This window comes from Mustelus asterias, chromosome 7 (genome assembly GCF_964213995.1).
Source record: "Mustelus asterias chromosome 7, sMusAst1.hap1.1, whole genome shotgun sequence".
Lineage (NCBI taxonomy): Eukaryota > Metazoa > Chordata > Chondrichthyes > Carcharhiniformes > Triakidae > Mustelus > Mustelus asterias.
The window spans coordinates 70,780,415-70,802,255 of NC_135807.1; the positions used below are offsets into that span (position 1 = coordinate 70,780,415).

Genomic DNA, 21,841 nt, shown 5'->3' on the forward strand with positions numbered 1-21,841 from the left:
TGAGAATATACAAGTGCACTGATTGCTGATAAAAGTTCTATGGCTGACTTTAAGAACTTGAGTGCTAGTTTTTGCTTCATATGGAATTTTGAGCCACATGATCTTACACCGAGATCATGATCCAAAATCTTCTAGGATCAAGACTATCACAAGAACTGTTCACTTGATGGTAGTGCTAAAAGGAGTTTAAGGAAATCAATAGGTTGGTATAATTGGGATTTGCCCTTGATAGGATTTGGGATCATGCAGGATTTGGGATCCTGCCCTTGCAAGTATTTTACCTTTCTATTCTGAGACAGTGATCGACAATACATCTACTGGCTTCTGTACAGACCAGCTGATTTAGGTCCATTAATGCATAATTGGGCATTGGTGTTGCCAACCACAGGCCACCTGGTAATTTTTCTCCACTTCATCCTACTGTTCAGAGATTCCTATCAAAAGATAGGAATCAGCCAAATATTGAACCTGGGACTTTGTTGCTTTCTGCTGTAGTTCATGTACTTTAATTTGTGAAGTATCTTTCACAGAAAGGAATAGAAAAATAATGTCACTCAGCTTTTTGGTACTTCTATATGAAATAACTTGCAGTGGTGTAATCCTAATTTTGCTAGCTATGATTTTCTTAACTTTTTCATGCAGATATAAGTAGATGTACTTAACAGGCAGACAATTATTCTGGTCAGAACTTTTGTTTACTCTTTCATAGAATGAGTGTTGCTGGCAATGTCAGCATTTGTTGCTCATTCCCAAGTGCTCTCGAAGATGTTTCAAAGATGTTATGTAAAGCAGTCTATCTGTCTTCTGAATAAACAGCTGCCTGAACTGCGTTTCTTGATTTTTTTTTTTCTCTGGGCCAATTTTGGCATGGAGGCCACTGAGCTCTATTTGTTGGTAATAGATTTCTGACAATGCTAATAAATTTAGTCCGAGAGTATAGTATTAATAATGGAGCCTAATTTTAAGATTTACCTGTCGTTTTTAAAAAAGAAAGTTAAGTGATAACAGACTTATGAGTGACAGCTTGTCAGCTGCCATATAATGAGTTTGGAAGGCCCTTACTTTTATGTTTTGTTGCCTTTTCAGGTAAGTTGTCTTTGAAGACTTTGAGCTGCTGTATTATGATTTGTATGAATTAATATTTCTGTGATCTATTATTTGTTGGAATATATTTTGGAAGATTTGAAATATTCTCCTGCCTCGCCCCCCTCTCCCCGCCCCCAGGAAAGTATGATTAAGCAGTTATTTCTTGTAGCATCACTTTATAAATGTCTAGTATGTAGTAATTGTGTATTTCATAGTTTTCCTTGGTAAAATAGACTCCCTCAATCTGAGGTAATTTTTTTCTCTGTTAAGTTCTTACCTTCATTGTCAGTGGACCACAGTGGAGCAGCTGGCGAAGGACAAGAGAATTCATCAGAAGATTAAACGCTTCAAAGCAAAGCAGGCACAAATGAATAAATTTCTCACTGAGGTCTGTATTTGCTTCATTATTATAGGGGACTAGTTGAATCTACCATAGTAAAAGCAAAATACTGAGGATGCCGGAATCGGAAACAGAAAATGCTGGAAAATCTCAGCAGGTCTGACAGCATCCGTGGCGAGAGAATAGAGCCAACGCTTTGAATCTGAATGACCCTTTGTCAGAGCACTGCACTGCACCGCTCTGCCGAAGGGTCATCCAGATTCGAAACGTTGGCTAGATTCTCTCTCCACAGATGCTGTCAGACCCGCTGAGAATTTCCAGCATTTTCTGTTTTTGATCTACCATAGTGTTGCTTGGATGAAACATTTTATAAAACTAAATTTTATTTCTCCATTCTCTGCCTTCCACACATTTATACAATTTCTGCCTCTTTCCACAAATCTCCTCTTCATTGTATCTCCTCTCTACCTGTTGTCTATTATCTTTGGTTCACTTGCTCTTTGCTCATGCGTTTACATTTGTGCTATCATGTGATGACATTGGCGCTCTCTTCACTCATTCCCTCTGTCTATCGGACTCTCCCTCCTCCCTATATTTTCTTTCTCTACACAGGCTGTCTCAGTCTCCTTCCCCCTCCTGACTACCATACACTTTTATCCTTCATTCTGTCTTTGCCTCCACCCCCCACGTGGCAAGAGGCTGATTTGTCTGGGAAAGAGAAAATATGGATGTGTAACACCAAGATGCAGCAGTGATGTCCCATTGAATCCCATTTTCAGTACTGATTGAACCATAACCATGTGTTTTCACCTTCTAAGGTTTTCACCTTCTTTTCCCACAACTTTGGTCTCTTCAATCAATTTTTGCTCCTGCATTGAAACTAACATCAACCAACTTTATAAGTAACATCCCTTGTGGCTCTATCTGTGATGCACTATTTCTTCATGACCTTTCTTCAGCCTTTGACAGTCAATCGCATTCTATCCTTCAGTCTCCTTCCTCCATTGAGCTAAGCCATATATTGGTTACAATCAGTACCTGAGTTTCTCTTCCCATTACCTTTGGAGTCCTACAAATGTTTATCGGTGGCTTTCTTCTATTTGTCACTTTTGTCTGATGCAGTCCAAAGACATAGACCCAGATTTTCCTGTCTCCAGGTGGTTGTACCTTGAGGTACCTCAGAAGATAAGCTGGAGCACCTCGGAAGTCCCACTGGATGAGCTTGTGGGAATTATCCAGGAAAAAATCATATCTAACTCCTGGGTAACAAAGCGACTCACCCTCCAACACACCCCTAACCTTCCAGACCCCCTTCACTCTCCAACCCTCCAGCTCCGCCCCCATGCAAAGCTCCAGCATTGGGTAAGAAATAGGAACAGAATGCTAAACCGACTGCCACTGCTTAGGGGCTTCGACCCATAAGGTCAGGTTTATCACAGGTAACACCCCATTCCATCGCTTCACCACCAGTGGTAACCCTCCCTGTTGTTAGATTACTTGTCTGACATCAAATCTGATGGGCTGTAATTCTCCCCTGTTACACAGACCAAAGTCATTGTTTTGTTTTAAACAGTAAGTTAATCAAACTAAATAGATGAGGTTGATTAGTCAATAAATTGCTGTGATTTTTGAACTAGAATCCGTGCACCTTTGTTTTTAATTAGCTAGAAAGATTAAAAAAAAGGACTCTGGAAATATTTTCAGTTGGCCTGAGCGAATCAAGCACTTATGGTCAAGTGGGGTACAAAGAGGAATAATTGAAGATCATTTACATTCAAAGAGAAATCAAAGGCAGCACAGTGGTTAGCACTGCTGGCTCACAACGCCAGGAACCCGGATTCGATTCTGGCCTTGGGTGACTGTCTGTGTGGAGTTTACATGTTCTCCCCGTGTCTGCATGGGTTTCCTCCGGATGCTCTGGTTTCCTCCCACAGCCTAAAGATGTGCAGGTTAGATGGATTAGCCATGGTGAATGCACGGGGTTACAGGGATAGGGGCGAGAGGCGGACCTGGTTGGGGATGTTCTTTTGGAGAGTCGGTGCAAACTTGATGGACCAGGTGGCTTCTTTCTGCACTGTAGTGACTCTATGATCATCTTAAGCCCATGCCACATACTAGGTGCCCTTGCCATTAATTCCATCCTCACATCCAGCCTCTGTCTCCAGTTAAATAAGTCTGTTTGTAACCTTGGTGTTCTATTTGACCCCAAGCTGAACTTCTTAACCCCATAATCCTCTTTGTCACCTATTTCTATAATATCACCCATCTCTGCCCTCAACTTTCAGATCTTACTTAAAAATCAAGCTTTTGACTAAACTTCTTGTATTGCTGCCTTTGGCTTATGTTTTAGTCTGAACTTCTGTAATGCACTTTGGGGAATTTTCTACTTTAAAGGTATAATATAAATGCAAATTGTAGAAGTTGCAGAAATAGTGTGGGTTCACTATCTCCAGGTTGTAGTGCATGCTATCAAATTGTTTTTGAGCATTTTATTGCATATTTTGTAATGATGTCTAGTTACACATTACCCACATAAGAGTCACTTTGCCACTGTCCTGACTCCTGTAGAAATGGGGAACAGAACCTGGAGTCTGCGCAAAGTTATAGTCAAAAATAATGCAGAGAGAAAAGACCCTCTGTTCCGCTGAATCTTACAGGCAAACATAACTGGTTATTCTGTGAATAAATCAATCAGAATTGGCTTGTCCAGGATCTAATCGATTCCTGGTTTGCAGTTTCTTCTCTTTAACTAGTTGCTAATGTTCACTCTTTAAGAAAAAGTGATTATTTGCTGTCTGAGTAGACACTTTTGAAATTTCTAAAAATGCCTTGATATAGCTAATGTTTCGAAATGGCCTCAGCGTTTTTATTTCTCATCGGATTGTTCTTTTTATAAAATCATGCAAGGTCCTTCCATCTTAAAGTATGATTCTGTTCTATCATCTTGGTTAAAGAAAGTTTCACATGTGGACAGTGAACTGATATATTTTTCTTTACCCAAGTTAAAGGCAGAAGCAACTTCTATAGCAGACAAAGCTATGCTTTTGCCCTTAAAAAATATGAAGTTTTGTAATGTCAAAGCTGCTAAAAATAGCTGGTTTCAGCTAGAGAAATGATGGAGATGCAACAATAATTTTAAGTGTCCTGGCTGAGCAGTTGAAAATAAATGGCTAATTTCTGGAAAACTATAATTTTGGTTGAAAGTTGATAACTTTGAGGAGAAGAGGAGATGAGGCTTTACGCAGTAGCTTATCCAAGCTATGTGGCATCAGTTCGCACCAATCAAATTTAAGCATTTTGATTCACTGATCTGTGATAAAACAAGGAGTTACCTGATATATAATCTGCATCCTGTTTTTAGCACTGACAGCAACTTTGATATACCACTTCAGGAAGCCTACTCATGCTTGTTAATTGTCCTTGGCATACTTAATACTACTTCTCATCCATTGATAGTTATTCTTTCTCAGACACCATTTTCACCTCTATCCCTTTTGAAAGTAAATTTTATAACTTAATTGTGAAATTTAATTGGCATTATATCTGAAAATTCTGTTCTGTGTAGTGATATTTAAAACCATCTATTCTTTATTGTATCTTCGATCATATGTCATTGCCATTAGTGACAATGATTTTTTAAATAACTTTTGTTTTTATAAGAATGCTAAATAGTCAAATCCATAACTTCTCAAATGTTGCTTGTGATTGTGTTGTAATTTTCACACCATTTAAAATTCGTAAAACATTGTGTTTAGAAGGTTTCACACAGTAATTAAGAGGACTGGTTAATAAAGCCTGAAAAATTGCATTCCTCATGGGGAAGTAGTCCTGCTGAATTGTAGCAATTTAATTAACATGTTAGCAATGCCAAACTGTTGAAGGCTAATGAGGATAGCATAATAAGAAGCAAGAGGTCAACTGTTTTTGTCCCCCTAATTTTGTTTTGCAGGTTGAAGATGAACCTTTTAATCCAGATTATGTAGAAGTAGATCGGATACTTGATGTTTCCCATAGCACTGATAAAGATAGTGGGGAGGTAAGAAATTATGTTGTATGTGTGCAATTAATTTGTTACTTCATATATGTCTCTGGCTTTCAGTAGGTAAATAATTTGTGCAGGTTGCAGTCGTCCTGGTCCCTTCTAACGGGCGTATACCAGATTACACCTAGAAAGGCCATGAGGCTGATTAGCATATTTAAGATAGTATTTAAATATGCATAGCTTGTTTAACACCGGATCCTCCCAACTTCCGGGATCTTCGGACCGTCTGATGCAGTGCGAGCCTGGTGAGAAGCACTACTGGCGGAGGAGACCAGGTGTGGCCATGCTGGGGGGCTCAAAAGCCATTGAAGTCCCTGGGTGGTTGGGGACATGGCTGTGCAGTGCCCACCTGGCACCCTGGAAGTGCCAATTAGGTAATGCCAGTGAGCTGGAGGTGGGGCCTGAGTGGGGGTAGGTCTGAAGGGGGGCATTGGGTGAGGGGGGATGCGTGGCATGTTGGAAGTCCCGAAAGGGGAGAGCATGTCTGAAGTTCCAGGGATGGGGGAAGCATGTCAGGGTACCCTGCATCTTCAGTATTTTGCTTTTATTTTAGTGTATTGTGATATACGTGTAACTCTGCAAATCACTACTGTGGCTATTAGGAACCTAACTTTAATTTTATCTTGTTCAGTGGTTAACATTAGCTCCATCTTGGAAAGAAACGGTTCTCATTTGGTCATTTCTTTTAAATTTCAATGATACCTAAACAAGAGTAAGTTTGTACATTTGGTTTCATTGTCCTCATTTCTAGAAATGGAAACAAAATGGACAGGATTGCTACCATTGATTATTATCCATCTCCCAAAAGAACTCCTGACCTTTAGAGCTGTGGTTGACTGTCAATCTTCGGTATCTGCTCATGCATGAAGAACCAGCACTTAAGGTGCTGGAAGTTTCTGTGAAACACAGATCCTGCCTTCAGGATGAGTAGTGGGAGGAATTAAGGAGAAAATAAATTCTTAAATTTGATGTGGATAAAACTGAGATTGGACATAGATACACAAATAGGAGTTTTTTCAGTAATGGAATGTCAGTGTAAGACCTTCATGGTGGGGGGAGGGTTTCTTAGAAATTATGTGAAGCTAAAACTTGAGAGAAGCTTGAAACCAAAAATAAATTCATATAAAATTGAAAATTGAGATCACAAATGTATATGATAAAGTTAAGAGTTGCATTGCCGTGCGGTTTCTGCACCACACCTGAAAAAGGAACTTCTGAGAATTCTGGTTTGAGAAGTTAACTTCAATCAAAAACTCATACCAGAACTATGAAATCAATCTCGAAACTTCAAGTTCATTCATTCATTCAGGCCCTATGTGTAAATGACTAGGCGGTCATATTGAAAAGCACAGGATCCTAAAAATGTGGTTCAGTATCTTTTTAAAAGAAAATGGGCAGAATCTTATCAAAAAATGGCAGACTGTTGGCTTGAGTGAGAAGAAACATGCCATTTTTTTCCTCCAGATCTTGCACACACTGCCACTAAAAAAAACACCTGGGTGTGTTTCATGCCGTCTTGGGGGGTGGTGCCATCACACACGGGCAAAGCCTGGCTGCATTGAGATCGGGGTGCCATGTTTACAGGGTGCCCCGACCAGAACAAACAATGACTTTAACCCAACACCCCCTGCTCACCTGATTGGAGCTCGTCCACCAGCACAAATGAAAAATAATTCCCCCTCACACACGTGGCTCCCACTGGGGCCCATCCCTGGCACGGGCATGTTAAACAGATGTAAACCTGATTCCGTAACCAGCAAGGGGCAGCGAAAATTGGAATTCACGATCTCGCCAGTAAAGTCACGACTTTCGGGGTTTTACCGATTCTTGAGCTCCCCCCTCCATTCCCGCAGGTGGTGAACATAGGCTCAAGATTGCCCCCCAATGATGGTTAAATTAGTCAGTTGGGCTTGAAACCTGGCTTGGAAATAGGGAGCAAAAGATGACACTTGGGAAAGGTTTGTGGAGTTGGGGAAAGAAAGAGAAAGCTATTAAGTGTTCTACAGTCATTTATTCTGGAACCCTTGTTTACACTATGCCAAGTTGTGTCACCAAGTAAAAACCCAGAGGGGATAAGGCAATCAGAACTATCCAGATCAATTAGCTGGGTGGGCTAAGAAATGGTGAATGAATAAAAGGCTGAGGCAAGATTTGACTCATTACTTTGAAATTCTGAAAGACAAAGCTATAATCAATCCAACTGATAGAGCATCAAGCTAGAGGTCAGGTTGAAAACAGTCATTGTGGTTTGTTTTACTGTTTGTAGGATAATATATATTAATGTGCAGAAGAAGGCTATTTGACCCATGGTGTCAGTACTGGCTCTTAAACTGGAGTTTTCTTCTCCAACCCCATTTCTTCTTCTTTTCCCCTTTTGTTTCCATTCCTCCATTTCAAAAATTTACCTAGCTGTCCTTTAATTATACAGTCTCTGTCTCTAGCCACTGTGGCCAAGTATAATATTCAAAGAACTTGTGTTTGGAAAGAAATGCTTCCAACTGCTCTTCCTCTATTACCAATACATGAATCTGTATCTGTTTGGATTTGCTAATCATATGGAACAATCTCAAAATGTTGAACAATTTGAAAAAAACTGTTAGATCCCCTATAACCTTGCAGTGAAAATCTCAGATTTTCCATACCTTTCCTCCATAAATATAACCCCTCATTTGTGCTTTTATTTTAGTGAATCTTTGCTGTTTCCTTTCACTTGGATTGATATCTGTCTTACAATGAGGTCATGATGTGGAGATGCCGGTGTTGGACTGGGGTAAACACAGTAAGAAGTTTAACAACACCAGGTTAAAGTCCAACAGGTTTATTTGGTAGCAAATGCCACTAGCTTTCGGAGCACTGCCCCTTCGTCAGGTGGAGTGGAGAAATGCTCACAGTGATTGGAATTGCAGGATCTCACTGGCTGTCCTGTCTGGAGACAATACACATCTCTTTAACCTGTGCTTAATGCTCTCTCCACTCACCTTGTTTGTACCTTTAAGACTTGATTATCTGTAAAGACTGCAATTCCAATCATTATTCTGTAAATTGAGTTTGTGTCTCTGTATGCCCTGTTTGTGAGCATTTCTCCACTCCACCTGACGAAGGGGCAACGCTCCGAAAGCTAGTGGCATTTGCTACCAAATAAACCTGTTGGACTTTAACCTGGTGTTGTTAAACTTCTTACTGTGTTTACAATGAGGTGCCCAGAGCTGCATGTATTATTCCAAATATAGTTAACTAACCTTTTGAGTAAATTTGACATCACCTATTACGTTAAAATCCAATGTTTCTATGTCAATCATAAAATCTCATTTGCCTTTCTCATGGTCTTTCCTACCTAGAGTCCTGCCTTCAAAGATTGTTTCTGTACCATAGATTTCAGTTCTTTATTCGCTCCATTAAGAGCCTTATCTTTTAGGATGTATTTAGTTTGTCCTGTTCCTTTCCCAAGTTATAGGTGAAATAAGGGTACTTTTGAATTTTCCTGACTAAGTAATTGCAAAGAAAGTTTATAACTAAATTCAGACGATTTTTTTTTATTGTTGCTACTTGTCTCTTCCACTTTTGTTAGGATGTGGATCTTTTGTTTCTTGCAGCCTACCATCACCCTTAAGATTAGTATTTTAAACTTAAATAAGGGCAACTTCGTGCTCATGAAAGCTGAGTTAACTGAAATGAACTGGCATACTGGACTACTGGATACATCCATAGAGAAGCAGCTGCAGACATTTATGGGGATATTTCAGAATAAGTATTTCCTACTATAAAGAAAAATTTGAAAGGCAGGGCCCACAATCTGTGGTTAACCAAAGAAGTCAGGGGAAAGCATCAAACTTAAGGAAATGACACTCCAATGCACAAAGATGAGCGGCAGGTCAGATGATTGATGAAAATATAAAGAACAGCAGAAAATGACTGAAAGGTTAATCAGAAGAAAGAAATTGAGAAGGAGAGGAAGCTAGCAAGAAATGTAAAGACAAAGAGCAACGGTTATACAGGTAGTTAAACAGGAAAAGAGTAAGTAAAGAGTGTGTTGGTCCTCTAGGGAATGAAAATGAGGAGTTAGTCGAGGATAGTAAGGAAATGGCAGATGGAATGGACAAAGATTTTGTCTGTCTTCACTTTAGAGGATACAAAAAAACATTCCAGGCATAGCTGTAAATCAAGAAGTCTGTTGGGGCTTCAGCGTTTTACAATTTACATCAATAACTTAGATAAGGGGAGCAAAGGCTGATGCCTATAATTATATGTAAAGCTAAATTTGCAGGCGACACTCCTGTATGTTATGAGGAGGACATGAGTTTGCAGACGGATATAAATAGGTTGAGGCAAAAATCTGGCAGACGAAGTATAATGTGGGAAAACGTTTTAGTCCTTTGGAAGCGGAGACTGGAGAAATTATCACTGGGAATGAGGAAATGGTGGAGCTATTGAACAAATATTTTATGTCTGTTTTCACAGTAGAAGACACAAGTTTGATACCGGCATTAGACTGTAACATTGGGGCTATAAAGTAAGAAAATTAGGGAACTTAATATCAGCAGAAATAAAGTATTGGAAAAATTTGAGGGATTAAAATTTGACAAACCCTCTAATTGAGTGTTCTAGAAGAGACAGCTGCAGAGATAGTGGATGTGCTAGTTATGATTTTCCACATCTCCTTAGATTCTGGAATAATCCTAACTAGATTATAAATTGGGGAATGCAACACTGCTTTTTAAGGAGGGAGGGAGAAAACTGTGAACTACAGGCCAATTAACCAGTCATGCTGGTATCAAACTTGCATCTTCTACTGTGAAAACAGACACAAAATATTTGTTCAATACCTCCACAATTCCCTGTGATTTCTCCAGTCTCTGCTTCCAAGGGACCAACATTTACTTTAGATACTGTCTTCACTTACATACTTGTAAACACTCATCATCTCCCCACCCACCTCCCTTTTTTTTTATCAAGCTTTGAAGCTGTACTTGGCTGATGCCTATAATTATATGTAAAGGTCATTGGATACTGATCATGAGTGCTATTTTTGGATCATCTCTAACACAAGATGCTAATGACAATTGTACCTGCCCTGGCTGAAATCTCCGTTAACTCAACATAGACTGTAAATCAAATAAGGAACCTCTTGGTCTATAGCAAATGTGGACATTTCACTCAGCTGGCTAAGAGGGGAAAGATGGATAATTTTAATATTTTCCTCATCAACTTTTATATAGGGGAGGAAAATTATCTTATTCTTTAAACTCACAACTATGTGCAAAGATGTGGACGCTTAAGGGGTTGAATTCAGCACAAGTGGCTATTTAAATGTGCCTAATTGAGCCAAATTGATGCTGTTTGTTCTATGCTTTACAAGAATCGTTATCAGTATTGGCAGTTTATTCAACTATGGAAAGATTGATGTGCTTGTAGCAGAATTCAATACAACTCCAGCATTCTCATGAATGGGAGTTTATTAAGTCCAGGGAGTACTGAGGGCTTTGGAATTTTTTTATAAATGCTTCCATGGGGTATGAGCGTCACTGGCAAAGCCAGCATTTCTTGCTCATCCCTTATTGCCATTGAATTGAGTGGTATGCTCAGCCATTTAAGAGTCAACCACAATGCTCCATATCTGGAGTTATATGTAGGCCAGACCAGGTAAGGATGGCCGATTTTCTTCCCTAAAGGACATTGGTGAACGAGGTGGATTTTTAATGACAATCAGTGATAGTTTCACCATTGTTGAGAGTAGCTTTCAATCCCAGTTTTGTAAATTAATTGTATTTAAGTTCCACCAGCTACCATGGCAGGATTTGAACCTATGTACCTATAGTATTAACCTGGGCCTCTGGATTGTTACAACTGACTAAGGGAGGTAGCCTAACCAACTTCACTTTGGGGAGTGTTAGTTTTGTCTGTTAATGTTGAGATTCAATTCATTTACCTACTATAATGTCATGTAGGAGAAGTCCATTGCAACTATACAATGTTGGCAATCTGGTTTCAAATGTAGCAACCTTTCCCCATCATCTCCGCAGTGGATTTGAGTTATTGGATTTTGACTTTTGGGAAATTAATGGATTGGGCTTTTCTTCTTTTCAGCCTAGTCCATAATTCTGCTTCTGATGGGTATAAAGCTGTGGGTTTCAAACTTTTGTTGGGATCCATAGCAACTATTGTTAAATTGTTAGGAACCCCTAAAATTGCCTTTCCCCTGTTCCAACTTGTGAAAGAACATGAATAAGAAAACCATGCTGTTACTGCAGTAATATTTATATTGAGTTATCAGGCATATGACGCATTTTCTGTTCACAACGTTTAAGAGAACCCAATTACTGTATCACTATCAAAACATGTCTAGCTGAATGAATATAAGATGTTGAGAGGCATAGATCGGGTGGACTCTCAGAGGCTTTTTCCCAGGGTGGAAATGGCTGCTACGAGAGGACACAGGTTTAAGGTGCTGGGGGGTAGATACAGGGGAAATGTTAGGGGGAAGTTTTTCACACAGAGGGTGGTGGGCGAGTGGAATCGGCTGCCGTCAGTGGTGGTGGAGGCAAACTCAATAGGGTCTTTTAAGAGACTCCTGGATGAGTACATGGACTTAATAGGATGGAGGGTTATAGGTAGACCTAAAAGGTAGGGATATGTTCGGCACAACTTGTGGGGCCGAAGGGCCTGTTTTTGTGCTGTAGTTTTTCTATGTTTCTTCTATGTTTCTAACTTTGTGAAAAAATCCCAACAAATTACAAACTTTGCAACATTAAATTTAACCAGTAAATTGTTATTGTGATTCGTAATACTAACATTTAAAGCCTTTACCGAAAGGTTTTGTATCCTCCCAAAAGTTTGGGCTTGATATTTTTGCCCAGAGGTGGAGGTATTATTAATTCAACACAGATCATGCAATCTAAGCATGTAGCATGAATCAGTAGAATTTAAATCAGCCAAAAGATAAAATACTTTTTACTGTACTGATTGCATATTTTGGTTGAGGGGAATCTGCAGCCTCTCTTTATTCTCCCAGACCTAATGGACAGTGAGATGATATTGCCTATATAATGAAGCGAACATATATTAATAAAACTATTGATTTTGTTTCCAAGTATGTATTGATATAAACATGGATTTTTTTCCTGTAAATACCATTGATGCATCATAATTACTGAAAGGAATGATGGCCTTATAATGCATTACGTGGAATGAAACAGCAGATCATCTGATTAATTTATAAAGAAATACAAAACAAATAAGAAATCTAATTTTGGGCTGAGAGAAATCTGGAAAACCTACGATATTGAGTAATACTTTAATTTTGGATGAGACAGAATTGCCTCGTGCAATGATCCCTGATGGAGCAGTGCATTCAATAACAAAACTAACTATGAAATTTGAGGCTTAAACAGGAAGAAAATAAAATTAGTTTTGAGCAAGAGCTGTTTGATCTCCTGTACTTATTTGGGTATCTCTGAGGTGTGTTGATGCCTGCTGCTGTCATACCTTGCATGCTTTAGGACATTTCTCCTATTCAATCAGTAATCTAGTTAAGTTAGAGGTGAAGAGAAAGCTTTCCCATTCATCAATTGTAGCTACAGTTGTGATCTGGTTACCTTGTGCAGTTGAATTGTTTGAGGTTATCCTGCTTTTTGCTTTGTGATTAGCTTGAAGCAACAGTGCAATATAAGTTTCAGCACCATTTGCCCATGAAATATACATTTTGAGGATATTCTGTCCCTTCCGATCTTCAAAACTGGCTATGTTGAAGAGTTTAGTGATGGTATTAATTTTAAAGCACTTGTTTTCAAAAGCAAAATGGATCGTACGGAAGTGTTATGAATGTAGTTTCTTTGAATGTTTAGAGCTTAAGACAACATACTTGATATATTTGCTGGAAATTTATTCTTGTGTTTAGAAAACCCATTTGCTGACTTGTACTCAAAATATTGAATAAATGAAGTATATGCAAAGTAGTTGAGTAATCCTAAATGGATTTTGTTGTTTTTCGAAATAGCCAATAACCCATTATTTGGTGAAGTGGTGTTCTCTTCCGTATGAAGAAAGCACTTGGGAGCTGAAACCAGACACAGACCAAGTCAAGATTGAAGAATTTCACCAATTACAGTCTGTGAAACCAAGAACAGAGCATACGGTAAGAGCATAATTTTGTGCTTGAGTTTCAGACTGAGAAAAAGTTAAAAGGGTAGATTGGGATGATTCATGGAGAGTCTGAAAGAAGGCCAACAGTCAAGATAATGGGAAATACAACAGGCGTTTACAAGCAATTAAAAGCAAAGTTAATAACAAAATTGATGGTATCACAGACACAGGTGGCCATCCTGCATTTGAGTGAGGGAGTGATTGAAATACTGAAGTATTTTGCATAGTTTTTACAGGTGTAAGTTGGATGGATGAATTACTCAATGGATGTGGAAGAATCACTACTGGAGACAAATATTTGAAAGGAAACTGTTCTAAAAATAGTTAATAGGATTGGAAGAAGAAAAGTCACAAGGCTTCAATCGCAAGTATCCCATATTGAAGGTTAGGAAAGGATAGCAAAACCACTGAAGAATCTTTGGAAATGAGAATTATGCCAAAGGTTTTGAGGATTGTAATATTGTACTTCTACTCAAAGAGAAAAGGGTTTAATTAGGAAATTATATGCCAATTAATTTTCACAGTAACTTCATTGCAGTGTTAATGTAAGCCTACTTGTGACTAATAAGACTAATAAATAAACTTTAAAACTTAAGTTTTAACTTTAAATTAGTCTTGCCTTCATTGTGGTTAAATTTCTATTGAGCTAATCATGGTGTGGATTTGTAAAGGGCAGATTGTGCTTGACTTAGCACTAGTCAATTGAATTTCTTGAGGAAATTGGAAAGGAAATTAAGTGAATGTTGTGTATGAATTTTCAGAATGCATTTGTTAAGATGCCGGATAAGAGACTAGTGCTAATTAAATCATATGGAGATGCATTTGTATGACTAAGGAGCAGAATGCAAAGAATAAAGATGAATGCATCTTTTTGGGATTGGTAGAATTTGTACTTGGGCTTGTTTTTCCATTTGCAGTTGAACCTCTAATTTATGATCTTCCTTCTGAGGTACTACCTGTTGTCAAACAAGTATATAAATTTGGCTGCTGAGATTCTCTGTTATAATTAACCTCAAGGGAAACATCGTCCACTCAATGCAGGCAGCACCCAGATTCTACGCACAATTAACAATCCTGCATAAAAGAGCAGGAGCACAATGAACGGGTGAGATTGTAAAAACAATTGTGCGCAGCACTGCTGAAAATTCACCTGGGCTACCAGACTTAGTACTGTACTCCATATCACCTACAGTTGACATATTTTGTAACTGACTTTCTGTCTCAAAGAAATTCCTGGAGCTGCTGCATCCAAGTACTGGTTCAATGTCAGACTGCTTCCATCTGCTGTACTCCCAGTTGTATTTGTGTTTATAATTACATGCATTCCATAAGAGTAGCATAGAAACATAATGTTATTTAGAACAACACAGCAATATGATGAATCATGCTGATTCACTCGAGTTCAAACATAAATCACCTCCACTAGACAAAAGTGTTCTATTGTAGAAGTTCTGGATCAGAAACAAGAACATTTTGTAAATTTAGTAAATAGCAAAAGAGGACCTAGCATATTGTTTAGGAGAGCGCAGTAGATTATTTATGACAGCACCTTGGAAGCAGCAACCAACTATTAAAGATCCGTATTTTTTTGCGATCACACTTTCTTGGTAGAACAGGTGATCATAAAAGACAACTTTAAATCTGCATTATAGGGGGAAAAATGCTAGCGGTCAATTTTTAAGAATTGAAGAATAAAGAAATATGGGATTTCAGAATACTAAGAAATTCAGTTATAAAATGCCTTTAGAAAGAAATCAAAAATGTTTTTCTTTTAAAGAGATACAAGTAAAGAAACATAAAGTGATGTTGAATACATACAAAGCTTTGGGTAGGCACATAACGGGATATACCCATGGGATGTGGGTACCCATTTATATTTTAAACTCCTGCAAAGAATATTTTTTAAAATCCCTGGAATGCTGAAGATGAGAGGTTTCACCATTTGAAATTGGAGTCTTTTTGATAAAGAAAAAGTTAAGCTTTAGAATCTAAATAAATTTTCCACGCAAGCTGTTAATTTGTCAAGGGTTTAAATGCTGCAGCACACAAGTTCAAATTTTAAAAAAGAAACAAGGGAAATTGAGACATATTTCACCAAAGTTCAATGCAGTTGTAGAACGAGTGGCTAGGAAAGCACTCTGAAATAGGCAGCATAAGTGGATTCAGGAATTAATTGGATGCGTTTTAGAGAATGCATTGAGGAACATTGTGAGAAGTTGGGTAGCATTGACTGAGGTAAAAGGGACAAACTTGCTTGAATTAAATACCTTGTCCAATCAATATACATTCTTGCGTTCTTACATACTGAAGCGTGGGTTTTCTCTCGGGTGCTAAGTATTGTGCTGAACCCAGTAAGCGCACAGACTCGTGAGTGACAGTATGCTGGTTAAAGATGTATTTATTAATCAACACATGCTGGGAAAAAGGCAGCTGGACACACCAACTCCTTTTTGAAGTTTACAATGCCAATGGCGAAATGGTTATATATTTTCAAAAATTCAGTTCTCCTGCCTACTCTCTCATCCTAAATGGATGTTCCAATCGCATTAGTACGCATTATTTACCTTGGCCAATTACAATCTACCTGCGAGCAGAATTAGGAATTTGTTGCTCTAGAGGACCCAGAAGTTGCTACTGACTGATGCTAAACAACCTCACTTACGTAAATCCGTAAGGTTCAAAGGTTGCTTTCTCACCGTAAGCCAGAGTTGAAAAGGTGATGTTCCCACCGTCTTGTTCTGCTATATTTTCAGTAAGAATTGAATATTTTTATCAGTGCAATTGAATACTTTATATACTTTGTGAATATGTCTCTTCATTTTCTAGAGCATGAGAATTTGAACTCTCCATGACTTTTGAATGTGGCCTGTCTAGTTTATTCTTCCCATTATGCGGGGCGGCACGGTAGCACAGTGGTTAGCATTTAGGGGCGGCACGGTAGCACAGTGGTTAGCACTGTTGCTTCACAGCTCCAGGGTCCCGGGTTCGATTCCCGGCTCGGGTCACTGTCTGTGTGGAGTTTGCACATTCTCCTCGTGTCTGCGTGGGTTTCCTCCGGGTGCTCCGGTTTCCTCCCACAGTCCAAAGATGTGCGGGTTAGGTTGATTGGCCAGGTTAGAAAATTGCCCCTTAGAGTCCTGGGATGTGTAGGTTAAAGGGATTAGCGGGTAAAATATGTGGGGGTAGGGCCTGGGTGGGATTGTGGTCGGTGCAGACTCGATGGGCCGAATGGCCTCCTTCTGCACTGTAGGGTTTCTATGATTTCTATGCTTCAGGACAGTTTGCATTTTGGCCAAGGTGCACAATACATTCAAAAATACTTGTTTAAATCTAAAATTTATGTTTAATTTCCATAGCAGTAGTTATCTGAGTCTCTATGCAATTAGTACCTTGGTATAAAATAAGTATAAGGCACATTGTGGTCCTTATTCTAAGTTAATTTCCCCAATTCGTTTTTAACATCCTAGGGTTCTCTGAACCCCTCTAACACATACCTATGGTTTCGTTAATATTGATTTTATCAACAGGAACGACCGCATGCAGAATTCTGGACAAAATTGGAACATTCGAGGGATTATAAAAATGGTAATCAACTCAGGGAATATCAACTGGAGGGCGTAAATTGGCTACTCTTCAATTGGTACAACAGGTAGGTTACTGTGTTTTCAAAATAGTTTAGAGTAATGGACAAAACTCATTTCCTAGTCAAGTGTAAAACCATTTTTATAGTGGTTTTATTTAATTACAGATTCTGCAAGGCTGGCACCCGTGAGCCAGTTCCCCAATGCAGCAGCATGTTCAATAGACAATGAAAGACTAGTTTTGCAGTAGTGCTATCTGAATTTGAATCAAATTCAATAGTTTAAAGCTTATTCGCAGATGTTAAATCCACAATCTGATGCAATCAATACCAGATTAGAAGCTTAGCAACTTGAATTTGTGTAGCACTTTTAACTGAGAAATGTCCCATGGCACTTCACAGGAATGCAATTGAACAAAAATTAACACCGAGCCAAAGATAGAGACAATTGAAACAAGTCCGTATGTGGATTTTGAGAAGTTCTGAAAGCAGGCAAGAGAGTTAAATTGACAGTGGTTTATGGAGGGGAATAGCATGAGCCTAAAATGTAGTTGTAAATATGGCTTCAGTCTTTTAAAAAAAAAATTACGGTTGTAACGGTATTTTGCAATGGTATTAATGCAATGTAGAGTGCAGATGGGTGTTGCCCTTTGCCGTCTTCATCTTGAGCGCAATGATATGAAACAGGCAAAAGGAGGTGGTTTAATCACCAAAAAATTTAATTGATAAAATTATTGACAATTGCTTTTTGGACGATCAGATGCTATCTGAAGTACTTAACGTGTCGAAGTTTTTTACAAGTCAATTTTAGCTAGTTCTCATCTTTGGTGTTTTAAAGAACTGAAATGGTAAAACATTTAGAACATAGAACAGTACAGCACAGAACAGGCCCTTCGGCCCACGATGTTGTGCCGAGCTTTATCCGAAACCAAGATCAAGCTATCCCACTCCCTATCATCCTGGTGTGCCCCATGTGCCTATCCAATAACCGCTTAAATGTTCCTAAAGTGTCTGACTTTGTCCTATTTCAAACTGCACCTGCAACAAGAAAAGGAGCACAAATTTCTTGGAAGTCAAAATGCAATGTAACTGGGATCATATAGTGAAAAAGAATGAGAGATGTCAATAGATTGCTTAGTTTTGTAAGAAATGCAATATGAGGGATTTTAGCTTTCCATTGCCTATGTAGAACAGATTTTGGATCAACTTTTCTCTCTCTCCTGCTTACCAAATGTTTTAGAACTAGTTAATTCTCCTTAAGAGGATGTTTGAAAACTGAAGGCAAGTATAGATACAGTAAATACAGTGCTTTTTATTGCTAGTTGCTAATGATTCCAGAATAATTCTGGAATGCAGATAGCCTTGGCTTGTTTTCTCTGCCACAAACCGTCGTCTTAAACCCCTGTCCCTGCAGGAGTGAAGAGCTCATAGACAACTTTGTTGCTAAGATCAGGATAATGTGGTCAGCTACCTATGCCACGCCGTCCCATCAGCCCATCTGGCCAAACGCTCCTTTAATGATTCCCCTGACCTAGCCCTGAATTTCTATTTTTTGTAGTTTCTCTCCTATCTCCCCTTGTTCCCCCTGAGCTCAACTTGTTTCTGAACCGCACCTTGTTCTCGCAATCCAGTTCACACTAAACAGATCATACTACTTCCCTTCCTGGTCCCCATGGCCATGGATATTGTAAATGGTTCTCTCTCTAAGTGTGGACTCTGTCTTCTTTAAATCTGCTGTCATCATGCCTCTCCACAAAAAAAGCAACGCTTGATCCCACTATCCTTGCAACTACCTTCCCATCTCCAACTTCCCTTTCCTCTACAGCATCCTTGAATTGTTTTGCCTCCTTTATCTGTTCCTATCTTTTCCAAAGGAAGTAGGTGAGATCCTAAAAGAATACTTTGCATCAGTATTCACAAAGGAGAGGGACATGTTGACTGGTAGTGTCTGAGAGAGATGTGTTGACCCGGGCGGCACGGTAGCACAGTGGTTAGCACTGCTGCTTCACAGCTCCAGGGTCCCGGGTTCGATTCCCGGCTCAGGTCACTGTCTGTGTGGAGTTTGCACGTTCTCCTCGTGTCTGCGTGGGTTTCCTCCGGGTGCTCCGGTTTCCTCCCACAGTCCAAAGATGTGCGGGTTAGGTTGATTGGCCAGGTTAAAAATTGCCCCTTAGTGAATTGCCCCTGAGATGCGTAGGTTAGAGGGCTTAGCGGGTAAATATGTGGGGGTAGGGCCTGGGTGGGATTGTGGTCGGTGCAGACTCGATGGGCCGAATGGCCTCCTTCTGCACTGTAGGGTTTCTATGGTTTCTATGGACCCGTCAGGAAAAAAATCTCAATTACAAGGGAGGAAACATAAGACAGACAAATCCCCAGGGCTGGATGGCATCTATCCCAGACTCCTTGGAGGCAGGAGATGAAATTGCTGGGCCTCTAACAGAAATCTTTGTCTCTTCACTGGACACAGGTGAGGTTCCAGAGGATTGGAGGATAGCAAATGTGGTCCCGTTATTTAAGAACGGTAGCAAGGATAACCCGGGTAATTATAGGCCGGTGAGCTTGACGTCCGTGGTAGGGAAAAATGTTGGAGAAGATTCTTAGAGATAGGATATATGCGCATATAGAATTGAATAATCTCATTAGTTAAAGCCAGCATGGTTTTGTACGAGGGAGGTCATGCCTCACAAATTTGGTTGAGTTTTTTTGAGGAGGTGACAAAAACGATTGATGAGGGAAGGGCTGTGGATGTCGTCTATATGGACTTTAGTAAAGTGTTTGACAAGGTTCCTCATGGCAGGCTGGTGCAAAAGGTTAAATCTCACGGGATAAAAGGTGAGCTAGCTAGATGGGTGGAGAACTGGCTTAGCCATAGAATACAGAGGGTAACAGCGGAGGGGTCTTTTTCCGGTTGGAGGTCTGTGACTAGTAGTGTTCCGCAGGGCTCTGTACTGGGACCTCTGCTGTTTGTGATATATATAAATGATTTGGAGGAAGATGTAGCTGGTGTGATCAGTAAGTTTGCGGACGACACAAAGATTGCTGGAGTTGCGGATAGTGATGAACATTGTTAGAGAATACAGCAGGATATAGATAGGCTGGAACATTGGGCGGAGAAATGGCAGATGGAATTTAATCCAGATAAATGCGAAGTGATGCATTTTGGTAGATCTAATGTAAGGGGGAGCTATACAATAAATGGCAGAACCACCAGGAGTATGGAGACACACAGGGACCTGGGTGTACAAGTCCACAGATCCTTAAAGGTGGCAGCACAGGTGGAAAAGGTGGTGAAGAAGGCATATGGCATGCTTGCCTTTATTGGACGGGCATAGAATATAAAAGTTGGCATATGATGTTGCAGCTGTATAGAACGATGGTTAGGCCACATTTGGAATACTGCGTCCTGTACTGGTCGCCACACTACCAGAAGGACGTGGAGGCTTTGGAGAGAGTGCAGAAAAGGTTTACCAGGATGTTGCCTGGTATGGAGGGTCTTCGCTATGAGGAGAGATTGGGTAAACTGGGGATGTTCTCCCTGGAAAGACGGAGGATGAGGGGCGACCTAATAGAGGTGTATAAAATAGATAGGGTGAACAGTGGGAAGCTTTTTCCCAGGTCGGAGGTGACGAACACGAGGGGTCACAGGTTCAAGGTGACGGGGGCAAGGTTCAACACAGATGTCAGGGGGACGTATTTTACACAGAGGGTGGTGGGGGCCTGGAATGTACTGCCAAGCAAGGTGATTGAGGCGGACACGCTGGGATCGTTTAAGACTTACCTAGATAGCCATATGAACAGCGGGTAGGGCCTGGGTGGGATTGTGGTCGGTGCAGACTCGATGGGCCGAATGGCCTCCTTCTGCACTGTAGGGTTTCTATGATTCTATGAACAGACTGGGAATAGAGGGATACAAACGAATGGTCTAGTTGGGCACATGAGCGGCGCAGGCTTGGAGGGCCGAAGGGCCTGTTCCTGTGCTGTTTTGTTCTTTGTTCTATACTGCTGTGAAGTGAGTTGGGACATTTCATGACATTAAAGGCACTATTTTTCCATGTAGAAAATTTTAAAAGCACCTGAATCATGAATGTTGCTGTGATAACATTTCTTTGTATCAGTATGTGTTTCTGCAATGTCTGCTTTAATGGGATAGCTAAGGCTATGGACGCTATTACACTGTTAAGCTGGGGGGGCGGGGGGGAGTGGAGTTGTAATATTACAGTTTTCATTGTAAAGATTTATGCTTTTCTTTTTCAGCCAAAACTGTATATTGGCCGACGAAATGGGGTTAGGGAAGACTATCCAATCTATTACATTTCTGTATGAAATGTACTTGAAGGGAATTCATGGCCCCTTCCTGATTATTGCACCCCTTTCCACAATCACTAATTGGGAGAGGGAGTTCCACACTTGGACAGCAATGAATGTGACTGTGTACCATGGCAGCCAGGCTAGCCGCCAAATGATTCAGGCATATGAGATGTACTTCCGGGACACTGAGGTAAGGATGACAAGTTACAGAAAATCTTAATTTATGTACTTTTAAATCTGTAGCAAAACAGTAATATTAAAAATTATTATAAAGCAATTTTCCAGACAAAAAATGTTTCTCATGGAAAATTTTGTAAAAGCTCCTGAAAAGTAAAGTACCTGCAGT

At 39.8% G+C, this 21,841-nt stretch overlaps 1 protein-coding gene across 5 annotated transcripts in view; it reads left to right on the plus strand.

Annotated features, from left to right (window-relative positions):
• Positions 1 to 21,841, plus strand: part of chd7 (chromodomain helicase DNA binding protein 7) — a 250,095-nt gene that overhangs the window by 146,436 nt on the left and 81,818 nt on the right. For all 5 annotated transcript variants that reach the window (XM_078216215.1, XM_078216216.1, XM_078216213.1 and 2 more), the window contains exons 8-12: positions 1,357 to 1,474; positions 5,376 to 5,462; positions 13,462 to 13,599; positions 17,135 to 17,256; positions 21,442 to 21,685. In XM_078216215.1, coding sequence (XP_078072341.1) covers positions 1,357 to 1,474; positions 5,376 to 5,462; positions 13,462 to 13,599; positions 17,135 to 17,256; positions 21,442 to 21,685 — 709 coding nt within the window. The remainder of the gene's footprint in view (positions 1 to 1,356; positions 1,475 to 5,375; positions 5,463 to 13,461; positions 13,600 to 17,134; positions 17,257 to 21,441; positions 21,686 to 21,841) is intronic.